General features: G+C 38.5%; 1 protein-coding gene across 1 annotated transcript; it reads right to left on the bottom strand.

Moving 5' to 3' along the window:
- On the bottom strand, nt 1-12747 carry LOC118240484 (sialoadhesin-like). The gene is made up of 12 exons (XM_035521150.1): nt 12702-12747; nt 11908-12240; nt 10636-10851; nt 7550-7882; nt 7226-7459; nt 6720-6989; nt 5307-5576; nt 4967-5206; nt 4719-4800; nt 4021-4069; nt 3595-3794; nt 1-1175 (listed from the first exon to the last, which is right to left on the bottom strand). Exons 1-12 carry the CDS (start codon nt 12745-12747, stop codon nt 1133-1135), a joined length of 2316 nt encoding a protein of 771 aa, XP_035377043.1. The 3' UTR covers nt 1-1132.
- Between the last annotated feature and the right edge of the window lie 425 nt (nt 12748-13172).

The following is a 13172-nucleotide window of genomic DNA, read 5'->3' as shown; positions in this document are numbered from 1 at the left end:
AAAGAATGAATTCCACAAAAGTCATTTTTACAATTTTTAAATCATTTACTGAGTGCAAGAAGTGTGAAGCCTTTTGTGATAAATGTTACAGAAATATTTCAGGCATATTTGGCTTCGGTGCAAATACAGAGTAGACATGGAAAATGTACTGTAATATAAACAAGCAAATGTTAAATCTTATCCATATGGGACACGCTCTGCACAATCGGCTTTGAGGGTCTTATCACATCGCTGCTGCCACCCAGTGAGTAGATCGTGCCATTACATCTGTGCTGAGTTCTGTTTCCAGGGCCGACTGGGTGAAAGGACGATTTAGATCTCTCGTTCTGAATTTAAAGTACAGTGTTCAGCTACCCAACAACTCTAAGTGGAACAGTCACATGTTGTACAGGATTCAAGAATGAAGGCTATTAGACCCCCTGCTCTGTGACCTGGGACCTGGGAATGTTACTCTGTGACCTGGGAATGCTGTGTTAAAAATATTTGTCTGAATAAATAATTAAAATTAAAACCTTCAAGGACATTCATTCTAGCCAGTCACCTCTCAAGATACCACATTGTACTAAAAACTAATCAATGAGAATGAAACAATGGTAGGGAAACATCATCATAATGTCATGGACAGTGAATTATGCAGTACTGTGTATGTACAGTGGTCACTGGACACTGGTCACTGCACTGCAGAGAACATCTTCATGTGTGGTAATATTACAAAGAGAACCGAGATTCTTGAATGCAGTGAAGTGAATTAAAGTTTGTCCTGTTACTGTGGGCTGGTGTATCATTATTATTCTACATGTCTATGACATGAAATACATGTTTATGACATGTTTGTATATGTATATAACATGCAGAGTTTCTAACCATCCTTCTTGCAGTGGTAAGCAATCTGTGGCTAAATGTAATAAATGATACATAAAATAATGTCATAAACATTTTATAATGTGTATCTTGGTCCAGTTTGCAATAATACCCTGCCTGACTGATCCCTAAAATAAATCAAAATCACCAGCAAGATTTTAAATGTAGTTTGTACCAATTTCATATGTGTTTGGAGGAGGTGGAAGACTGCTGGCACTTTTCTCATTTTCACGCAGGACTGGAGATTGATGGTTGGTGGAGGATTTTCTTCTCATGTTCTTGAGATTGTGCTGTAGATGTGGGTTTCGTCCTTGCTGCAAAATTTTAAAACACAAAGAACATAATCTAAAATAAAAAATCATTTACTGTAACTCTTCAGGAAAATTATATTGTTTTTAACCTAATCTCTGTCTAGTGTGTGGTTGTTAGTGAATGGCCAATTAGCACAGATCATTTTAACTTGTTTCCCTGTACTAAGAAAAGGACAAAGACTCAGTGTTAGGCTACTGCTAATTAGATCTAAGTGTAGATCTGCTTCACTGTGCATGAATACACAACTAAAACAAAACCTCAGTGAAAGCACAATTAACTGCAGCTGCTTCTCACTGTGCACCTGTGTTTGGAAGTTGGTTAAATTAAGATGTGTATTCCATCAGTCAATCAAATTTACTTCTAGAGCACAATTAAAAATAAATGAAGGTTGACCAAAGTGATGTACAGATGAAAACAGTTCAGATGTAAAAATATTTAAGGCTTTGTCACCCAATTATGAATATGGGAGTCGAAGGTGTCATGGTTAGTCCCTCCTAGCTTCTATGTTCCATGGTTTCCCTGTCGTATGTTTTATTTTGGTTCTGTTCCTTAGTTTCTTTTTTTTCCACCCCTCGTTTGGTTTTACACGCCCGTCTTTAGTTTCGCCTGTTCCTCGTTTCCAGTCTTGTTAAGTTCAGGTATTTAAACCCTGTCTGGTGGCCTTGGTGTTTTGCTGTTGAATGGATGAATATCTGGTTGAATGTATATCCGTATTGATGTATGGAAAGTCTGTATCCGTAAGTTTGTACTCCGTGCCTTTGTGTTTATCCTAGCCTCTGTTATAGCCTGCTTCCCTCATTTGCCTTCATGTGTTTTTGCTTATCATGTATCCCCGTAATCTTTGAATTGGCTCAATGACCCTGGACCGTTATAGCGACTCTGAATCTGAATTTGCCCCTAATAAATCCCGCTCTTCTCCACACTTACAGCTCACCGTTACAAAAGGTTTAAAAAACAATCAAGTCAAATATGAAAAAAGACATAATATGGCTACTTAATGTAAGTAATGTATCGACAATAGTTCTATTTAAATTAATATATCTAATTATATGTCTGTTAATCATATATACCTTTTGTCCATCTACAGACTGTATAAAAATATTAACTTGAATATTTTAGATGATTCATTACTGCCACTTCAGAGAGTTTGAGAGTTTATTAGTTATCTATAAAGGACCACTCAAAATAAAGTGTTACCAAAATTAAGGAATATTATTTAAAGTTTATATTGTATTTCTGGAAAAATTGTACCTAGTGGATGGACAATAAAATGAAGCCCAAGACTGAGTCTTTAGGTAAGCCATGTGTGATGGAAGTGGAGAGGAGTAAATCCTGTTTGAATAGTGCAATCTTTTAGCTGAAAGGACAACCAGCCTCTGGCAGTTCTCTGGTACCAACCCAAAGATTAAAATGATGTAAAAGGATATTGTGGTCCAGCATCATGAAGATGAAGCAATTACTAGAGCTAAGTGAAGGCAATAAATCATTAGTTAACTAAGCGTTGAGTCTATACTGTGCAGCACCCTGAAACCTGATGGAAACTTGTTCAAATTGTATTTAATAATAACTAATATATTATTATTATTATTATTATTATTATTATTATTATTACATAAGCTTATTTAATATTAATAATAATGTTTGTTATATATAAATTAATTATTTTATATTTAATTTATATATATTTTATATATAAATTAATTAAAACAGTTGGAGCATCAGCATTCAACATCTTTAAGAAAATGTAAAGAAACAACATCTAAGAGATGAGTGTAGGATTATCTGAAACACCATATTATACAAGATAAGAAAATTAAACAGAATCAGAATTGTTGGGGTGTTGCTAAGACATTATCTTAAACTGTCCCATCTAAAGACTTGTTTAATTTTGTAATTCTTATTTTGTACTATATATAGCTAGACACACAATTTCACTCAAAATGTCACATTTCGCATTTACTTCATGACATGCTCTAGTAAAAAGTGTTACATTTCCTTCCAAAAAGTGAATTTTTTGGTTTTAATAAATTGAGAGGCATTTTATTTAACAAAATTCTATTTTGAACAATTTAATTTACTGATGCATGCTTTCCAAAACAGTGAATTCTTCTTTGATTTTATTTAACCTATATACTGCAGTAATTATTTTTTCAAGTCTTAACACAAAACCAAATTTTAAGATTAAATAAAAGATGTAAAATTTTAGGATTTAAAATAGTTGGCCAGTAGGTATAAGCATTTTCTATAACTATTAAAATGGTTTTGGCCTCTGTCAAGATTTTTAGTTTTATTTATTTTTAGAGGGAGGGGTATCTCATCAGCATTAGTGTTCGTGCATGTTTGTGTGAGTGCATGTGTATGTGTGAAGGTGTGTCTAAGTGTGACAGAAATATGGTTAACTGAACCGTTTGCATTGCCTACCAGGCAGAGAAATTCACTCTGGCATACTCAGTTTCCTCTTCTTGACTAAGAGCCATTGTTAGTTGAACAGTAGAGTAGAGAGATACTTCCTGTGTGTGGCAGCGTGTGAAATTAATGTTGGAGTAGAGAATATCGTCATTTGTGGGGTCAGAGGGCATGTCCAGGGCTGAGACGTTATCATATACAGGAATAGAATCACGCTGAAAGAAAGAGAGAGAGAGATTAATTGGGACATGGTGATTAATGATTTATGTAATTAATAATCAAAATACAGGCTTAACTCTGTTACTTTGATTTTTGTAGTTAATAATCAAAATACAGGCTGAACTCTGTTACTTTGGTCTTTGGACCCTTTATGGAAAACTTTGCAGGGATTTTGAGTTGGACTGAAATCTCAATTCTCTGTCGACTATTCTTCAAACTTACTTTTGCGCTTGTCTCCTCACTCCTGCTGCTGACAGCTGTGGTTCGCCCCCTGGTGGTGAACCACAGTAATAACATCACCAGGCTCAATAGCTTCTGTGTTAATCAAACTCTAGTTAAAATGATTTGTGTTAAAACCTGGTTGACATCACTGGCATGATAATTATGTGGTTTAAATCATATGTCACTGACAGACAGCAATTTACCTCCTTTGGTGGGTTAGTCATACCCATCAATCCTATCTCATGGTGTTCTCAAGGCCTGAATACTTGGTCCTCTACTTTTTATTAATTATTCTCCACCTTGGCAACATTACTAGACAGCATGGTCTCCAGTTTCACTACTGTATGCATTATATGCAATTTCTGCTCATCCAGTCCCCTCATACAGGCTGCCTCCTCTCAGCCTAGTTGATTGCCTGACTGATATTTTCTTCCAACCACCAGCTTGCTGTCTCAGTGATGTAATTATTATGACTTTGTAACTCTATTTTCTGTAACAGTTATTGAATAACATACCTCATGTTTTAAAATTTTCTTGCATCTTCAATTTGTTATGTGTTTTTTTTTTTTTTTTTACTTCAGTCTAATTGTCATTGTTTATTGTCTTTGCTCGTTTGTATAGTGATCTTGGGGACTGAGCAGTAAACAGCCTACAGCATTGGCAGGGTGTGTAATGTCAATGTGGCATCAGCTTCTTACCTCATCCATAGACACACAGCAGTGAGAGTCAGAAACAAACCCACAGTGACTCCAGAAACTGCGTATGTCCCAGCTGGGTTCCCTGCATCAGGAAGTAGAGGGCAGCATGTTACACAGACGTGTGAACATTCTCGCGATAGAGAGGTGAAAACAAACCAGAACAGATGCTCTATGAAACTGCTCATAAGTGTGCTAGTAACATTTCTTTCTTTAACCACTGTAGCCATTGAATTCGACCCATAATGTACCTGTTGGAACTGAATATTCTGACGAGTCCAATGATCCAAATTGGTTCAGAGCTGTGCAAAAGAAAAGTCCAACTGCTCCTGTAGCCAAAGTTAAATTGGTGCTGTTTCCCAACAATATAACACCACTTCCTGTCTTCTTGTACCAGGAGTAATTACTGATGGGGTTGGAGTCACTGTAGCACAGCAGTGTCACCGAGTCACCAGACACACGGTCAGTAACAGACGGGACTCTGGGAGGGTCTGAGTAGGAGAACAGGAATTAAAATAAATACACTTAAAATGTCATTTAACTTATTATATTCATAACACAAGAGGATAACACAAAGCAAACTGCACCTACATAACACATCCAGCAGGGTGGTGGTGGAGTTGTGCTGTCCTAGCTGGTTGTGAGCGTTGCAGTAGTAGAGTCCACTGTGCTGGGAGCTGATGCTGGAGATGCTGTAATTCTGGCCTGTTGCCAGCAGTGTGTCTGCAGCTGCTCTCTGCTTAAACCAGGAGTAGGTGAGAACAGGAGGGTTTGCCTCACTGCTGCAGGTCAGAGTCACTGAATCTCCCTCCACTCTCTCTCCAGAAGAAACCATCAATGCTCTGGTGTTTCTAGGGGGATCTGAAAACAAACACTCAGTGTTAAAACTAAAGCTCAACTCTAAATCCAAACAAACCTTAATATCTGTAACTTTATATATACATATATATTAATGGCCCTATTTTTGGGGTGTTTATCAACTATCCTGATAAGTGTCATCTGTGTCATGAACTCGGGTCACCTTCCTAATGTGCAGATCGCCATACACCTACCTGGAAACTCACCAGCTTCTGATTCACACTCTATTCAACACACGCGATCCAGTTCTCCTGAATGATCACCTGTCCTACCTCTGCCCCGCCTTCCACCCTCTCTCCTCCAATCACCTTCCTCCCTTTCTCCTCCAATCAGCTTCCTCCCTCTCTCCTACAATGATGTTCCTCCCTCCCTCATCCAATCATCTTCCTTCCTCAGCTCTTCATATACCATTGGAAGGTTGCTGGTTCAAGCCCCACCACTGCCAGGCTTCAACTGTTGGGCCCCTGAGCAAAACCTTTAATCCTCAATTGCTCACGTTGTACTCAGTCATAATTGTAAGTTGCTTTGGATAAAAGCGTCAGCTAAATGTAAAATGAAAGAACATTCGACTATTCCGACTTGCTTTGTTGCAGCCGCACTGTTTACCTTTGTAGCTCATTTTCATGTTTAGACTGCCGCTATTTGATCTCTCAGTGTCCTCAGGTTTTGTCTGCGTTACACTCTCTCTCTGTAGGGGGGCTTCTACTCTCTACAATTGTCCGTGTTTTTCGATGCAGCCTGTCTGTGTTTAATTAATGTCAGGGGTTTTATAGCATCAACTGTCATTCAGAACTCTGGTAATTCTCTATTTTATATTGATATCGAAGTGCTCATTGTCAGACTTATTTTACAGTGGGCATGTGTTACTAAATGGTGTTGAACCCAGTTTGAGTCAGTTGTAGTTGCTTCCAAAATTAAAGTCGCTTAATGTATTGGCTGTTTTTTCTAGCCTCTTTATAACACTAGACACTCTGACAGTGTTGTGACCTGTGCAGGGTATTTAAATATATAAACACAGCACATATACTGTGCATCCATACATATATACTTCACATGTACAGTATTAATCATACCTTATATGTATTTATATGTTACATTTAAAACATGTTGAATATGTTGTTTCATTAGGGTATAAACTGCACCTACATAACACATCCAGAAGGGTGGTGGTGGAGTTGTGCTGTCCCAGCTGGTTGTGAGCAGTGCAGTAGTAGAGTCCACTGTGCTGGGAGCTGATGTTGGAGATGCTGTAATTCTGAACTGTTGGCAGCAGTGTGTCTGCAGCTGCTCTCTGCTTAAACCAGGAGTAGGTGAGAACAGGAGGGTTTGCCTCACTGCTGCAGGTCAGAGTCACTGAATCTCCCTCCACTCTCTCTCCAGAGGAAACCATCAATGCTCTGGTGTTTCTAGGGGCATCTGAACACAAACACACACTGTTAACATTAAAACTAAACTCTCATACACAGTCTGGTTAAGAGATTCTTATAAATTCAGAAGTTATAGTTGATAACTGTGAAACTACAACAAAGAGCATCATCATCATGAGCTGTAGTAGTAAGTATTGATTGTAGTGATGTTTCTGGTTTATGATTAACTGACTTTATTAAATGCATCAAGCCATCATGATTTTCATATGTAAATTCTCCACTCACACACAGGAGGAGAGAGGAGGTTCTCATTGCCTTCAGTAGCACAGCTATAACTGACTGCATCCCTGACTGCAGATACAGAGCAGGAGACAGATGTGCAGTGAGACACACGCTGTCCGTTCTTGTACCAGATGTAGGTGGGGTTGTAGGGCAGAGTGCAGGTGGAGCTGCAGCTCAGTGTTACTGTCTGTCCCTCTGATCCTGGGACTGCTGGAGAGTCCACATTCACCTTCAGGCCTGTATGGGAGACTCTCATAAGTGTCTTCAGGGCTCAACACACAGATGGTGAACCATGTGACACTGCCAGACACAGAACACTTATCTTACCTGTGACAGAGAGAGACACACCAGCAGAGCTGTCTGTGTGTATCATGTAGGGGGCTTTAAATCGGAGGAGATATTCTGCTGAGTCACTCTCTGTGAGATGTTTCAGTCTTAGTGTGTTCACATTAGCTCTGTGACTGAAAACCTCCACTCGGTCATCAGCATGACTCAGCTCTGTGACCTGTAGGTGGAGTCTGGCGTACCAGGCAGGTTGGGGGGTGGGCTGCTGATCCGGGAAGGTGTAGTAACCGCGTATGTCCACTGATGAACCAATCAGAGCACAGATGCTCTGGGTGACGTAAGTTACACTCCAGCAGCTGTCCTTTCCATAAACACCTGTAACACATAAACTGAGTAAATCATAGCTGAACAAACAGACTACCAGTTCTTTTAAAGTCAGTTGTATATAATCAGAAGCTGGGAGACAAGACTTGTCTTGTGTCACTTGTCTTGTTCTCAGGGAAGTTGTGCCAAGTTTCCAGTGGGCCCTTTCATGAATGACCTGTTTTTAAAAAGGGCAAGTAATGTCAGTATATTTTGTGCATGTTTATACAATTACATAGCAGGTTTTCTTGTGTTCCTAAGTGTCTGCATGAACACTACTTATAAGTGCAGTTACAGTATAGACCCCTCCTTTACGCCCTCATCCATGTGATGCCTCTCGCCATGTTTGATGTGTTGTTGTACTCGGTTAACGTGTCACCGTGTGTGTTGTGTTTACACTCCTTTCCTCACATGTTGCCATGTCCCCCTTTATTACTCATTAGTGTGTCTCCAGCCTCCCCTGTTCCTCATTTCCATCCCTGTGAATATTCCTTCTGTTTCCAGTTTTTATTTACTAAGTAATTTACTGTTTATTTACTAGGTTTTATTACCAGTTATAATTGACTATGTGGATGATAGTCAATGTGTAAAGGCTTTAGCATTTAAATGGTCCTCTTATTTTTACTTTTACTTTTATTCTTTTACTTAAATTTTTGCCATTAAAAGACTTGTGTCTTTGTTTGGTTGTTTGGTTGTTTTGAGACTCACGCCTGCATCCTGTCACAGTAAGAGTCTAATAAAAAATGTAACACTTGCTCTTTCGTCAAAACCAGGTCACCCATGAAAGAGGCCAACAGAGGTTATTATTATTATTATTATTATTATTATTATTATTATTATTATTATTATTATTATTATTATTATTAGTTACATTTATATAGCACCTTTCTCAAACTCAAGGTTGCTTTACAAATATTGCTTTTTTTCTTTTTTTTTCCAAGAACAGCAGTGGTTGATTAAAACTTCCAACTGCCAATAATATGTATGTAAACATAAACACAGTGGATTTAAAAATTAATCGCAGTGATTTATGGAAAAACATGTAAAAAAAATAAAAGATTCCAAAAATACCTTAAACACTTGAAAACTCTTAAATTGAAATATATCTAAAAATGCTGTAGTTGTCTTATGTCTTAGCCATATGTGACTCAGCATGAGTTCACTGTAATCTAGTAGAAGTTGCCAGTGACACAGAGTGAGTGCAGTTTAAAATGAGGACAAGAGCAAGAGACAATGAGAACACAAACAAAACACACTGATGTAGTACTGCTGAACCAGCTAGCCAGTGCCCACAAATGTATAGAGCCCTCAACAGTGAAAGGTGCTTCCCAGCTACTTATAAACATGTAGGCAGAACCAGCAGCAAAAAACAGCAAAAACAAACAACAATCAAACAAACTTTTTATCTGATAGAAGCTGCCAGTGAGATGCGGACAGAGTGATGAGAGTTTAAAGTGAGGATCTTACAGACAGCAGGAGAGCGGAGCTCCTCATATCCTCTTACAGCACAGGAGTAGCTGCCTGCATCCTCACTACTGTCATACACATACAGTCCATTAGTGTTCTGGTTATATACAGGCTGTCCATTCCTGTACCAGATGTAGGTGGGGTTGCTGGGCAGTGTGCAGGTGGAGCTGCAGATCAGGTGCTTTCGACTACTTCTGTCTGATACTGTAATCTTCAGATCTGCAAGTGATTATAAAAAATGTCTGGTGCTATTTTTAATCAAAAGACAATTATTATAGCTTACTAAACTTATTTTTAAATTATACAACATTACCTGTGACAGAGAGAGATACTCCAGGACGTCCAGTGTATTTCCCCGCAGTACTATCAGTGTGGAATCTGAACCTGTATGTGTGAGCGTCACTCTCTCTCAGGTGAGTGACTGTCATACTACAGTCATTCTGGGAGCTCTGTCTATACTGCACTCTCCCCTCATACTCCTCTTCCACTCTCACATCCACAGGTTCAACACCAACCTGCTGCTCTGTAATGAACCAGAATGATTTTGTGACCTTCTGGTTATTAGGGTAGGTATAGTAACAGTGCAGGTCCACAGATGAGCCAATCAGAGAGCAGATTTTCTGGCTATAGTAAGTCACACTCCAGCAGCTCCAATTATCTGTAGAAACACCTGAAACAGAAACACTAAATGAAAAACAACTGAAACACATCAGTGTTATAGCAATAATATTCTGAAACCAGTACCAGTCAGCAATGTACCACATGAGTGTTTCCTCTAATCAGATACTTTTAGTGAGACAATGAGAATGCAGTTTAAAGTAAGGCCCAGAATTCATAAGTATTTGCCTAAGCAGTATTTATAAGAGCATGTACAGTATAATTATCTTATAAAAGTGTGTTACTAACAACTGCTCTTTGATCAAAACCAGGTCGCCCATGAAAGAGGCCAGTAGAGGTTGACTAAATGTACACAGGGAACAGGATTGTAGTACAGTCAGTCAGCTGGCCTAAGAGAACAGTAGCAATACCAGCAGTGATACATTATAGCTAACTGACTGTGAAATGTTAGGTACAGATATACAGTAGATGTACTTAATAAAGTGATCATTTAGTGTGTAAATAAAACACATGACATAAATAAAATACATGACTGAAATATACTTACCGACACCTGCAAAACAGAAACAAAAATATATCAGCAATTATGTAGCATCAAGGTCTCCCAGCCATTGCTAATCTAACAGTAGATGCTAGTGAGTTTCTGACAGAGTGATGAGAGTTTAAAGTGAGGATCTTACAGACAGCAGGAGAGCGGAGCTCCTCATATCCTCTTACAGCACAGGAGTAGCTGCCTGCACTATAGTCATACATATACAGTTCATTAGTGTCCTGGTTATATACAGGCTGTTCATTCCTGTACCAGATGTAGGTGGGGTTGTTGGGCAGCGTGCAGGTGGAGCTGCAGTTCAGTGTGGTTCTCCATCTATATGTGTTTGGTCTCGTAACCTTCAGATCTGCAAGTCATTTTAATTAAGAAGCTTTGGTGTTATATTTATAAATAGTATATAGTTAACTAATCTTATGTGATTACGTGTGACAGACAGAGATGCTCCAGGTTCACCAGTGTATTGACTATTAGTAATATTAGTAATGAAAATGTTAGCTTTTAATATTCATATTAGCTTTTAAACCAAGCCCAATAAATGTGTAGGAAATATGCATAAGATTTATTGATCATATATATATATATACTCACTGAGCTCTTTTTTAGAAACACCTGCTTTAGGTAAGTGTACAGTCAGAGACTATATATAACCCATCTGTGGTGATGCACAATTGGTCTTAACCATCTTCATTATCAGTGGTTATTTTCTGACTGCAGAACCAGATGGATGGTGAACCAGTCTCAACTCAGCAATGACAATGACACATGTAAACCAGTAACACACCCATGTCTGATAAACTTGTACAAACGCAGCACAATCATAACTACATTTATGTCCATCAGTATTCAGTATTAGTCTAACTAAGATCCAACTGCAAGACACGTTTGCTTAGTAAGTTCAGACTATGCTGCTGTGAGTGTAGATGGTACAGTGAAGGGACTGGTGTTTGCTCAGCTCTTGTACATGGTTCTGTCCAGTTTCTTACATACACACTATTGTAAATGTAGTCAGTATCACTGCTCTGTTGAAACTGTTTCACCACCTTCCTCCTGTGTGTACTAGTAACAGAGAATCAGGTGAATTATCCCAGCATGAAATATCACACTCTCATGTCAGCTCTGACCAGACTGGACTGGAAGGGATAAAATGACTGAATAATTAAAAATGTAATAATATCCATATAAAAAGAATAACACACATGTGGCATGCAAATATGTAGCTTAAGATGGATTGTCTTAATATGGCGAATATTGAATAATACTGAACTTCTGTATTAGCATTGAGATTTCTTGCATACTTTGTGTGTGTGTGTGTGTGTGTGTGTGTGTGTGAGAGAGAGAGAAAGAGAGTGTGTGTGTGTGTGTGTGTGTGTGTGTGTGTTCTATGTTTTATGTTTGTTATTACCTGTAACAGTTAGAGTAATTCCAGATGAAGCAGATATCCATTCTCTACTCCATATTCTAAATCTGAAGTTATAAACTCCAGAGTCACTTACTTTCACGTTGTTCATTGTCAGTGTACAGTCATTCCACTGTGTGCTTACAGACACTCGTCCTAAATATTGAGGATCTTTACTCAGGTCTTGTGGTTCTCCATCAGATCTCTGGACCTGATACCACTCTCTCGCTCTGACACTGGAGGAACTAGATGTATATTTGCAGGGGATTTTTACTGTAGATCCAGTAAGAGCACAGAGGCTCCGAGACGAGAGAGCTACACTGTGCTGAGACTGAGCTCCTGAAACACACACACACACACCAGGATTATAGGGGTGAGTTTACACTCTTATCTTTATCTGAGTGTGACTGTCATGGTGTGAATGCTGCTGCTGCTGCTGATGAACACAAACACACATTGGCATTAGAACCACAAACAGGACTCTGCAGTTTAAAGAACATACAAAGCAGTGCACTGTTGCAACATAAACAAATAGATACTGGCGATGGAGGCATGCAATTTAAAGGTGCAAGGAGGTGGATTTTGTAACAAATCTTATATCCATTGTGATCTTTATATATTTATTATTTTCTCATTTTTTTCTGAAGTGATTTTTTAAAAGGCTCAATTCTGGTTGACGTGAATCAGATCTTATCTGAGGAAAATGTTAGAGAAAAATTAAATGGTGGCTTGAAAGGGCAGTGGTGATTTGCAGAGAGATCAGAGAGAAATATAAATAGAGATTTCACAAAAAGGTTTACCTGCCAGTAAGATGAGCAACACTGCTACTGAAATATTTCTTCCCATTACAAATATCACAGTATTCCCCTTTGGACAAAGTGTATTTAAGTTTAGTTTTTATTTTTAATCTGTACTGTATTAATATGTAATGAATATATTCTCCAAACTAAGCTTGGTCCTCTGCTAAGACTAGAATGATGATACAGTTACAAATTTGTAAGAATATTTCTAAGAATAAGTCAGAGTTGGGGTTCATTTTAATGTCAGGACTAATATCAGGGTTCACTTTTGTACTCTCTTACAACTTTATTCAAGCAGAATCTAATGACATCTCTCTCACTTGTTGTAATTCCCTGCAGGGTTTTGTGAGATCACGCTCACATCTCTTGGCATGTGCAGTCTGTCACTCCCTTCTACTCTGTTCATCACTGGTCAGTGTGTGACCACAAGACTACTGCTGACAGGAGATTATTGCAATGGCTCATTCTCAG

The sequence above is a fragment of the Electrophorus electricus genome, chromosome 21 (genome assembly GCF_013358815.1).
Source record: "Electrophorus electricus isolate fEleEle1 chromosome 21, fEleEle1.pri, whole genome shotgun sequence".
Classification (NCBI taxonomy): Eukaryota; Metazoa; Chordata; class Actinopteri; order Gymnotiformes; family Gymnotidae; genus Electrophorus; species Electrophorus electricus.
The sequence above is the reverse complement of the archived record's forward strand: the minus strand, read 5'-3'. Positions and strand labels throughout refer to the sequence as shown.

Excerpts from the sequence above, each read along its gene's own strand:
- LOC118240484 (XM_035521150.1), bottom strand. The coding sequence starts at position 12,747 with ATGGGAAGAAATATTTCAGTAGCAGTGTTGCTCATCTTACTGGCAG. Across the intron at positions 5,207-5,306 it reads CACCCTGCTGGATGTGTTAT|ACCCTCCCAGAGTCCCGTCT; the intron begins GTAGGTGCAGTT and ends TCTCCTACTCAG. Across the intron at positions 1,176-3,594 it reads AGAGTGAATTTCTCTGCCTG|CAAGGACGAAACCCACATCT; the intron begins GTAGGCAATGCA and ends AAAATTTTGCAG.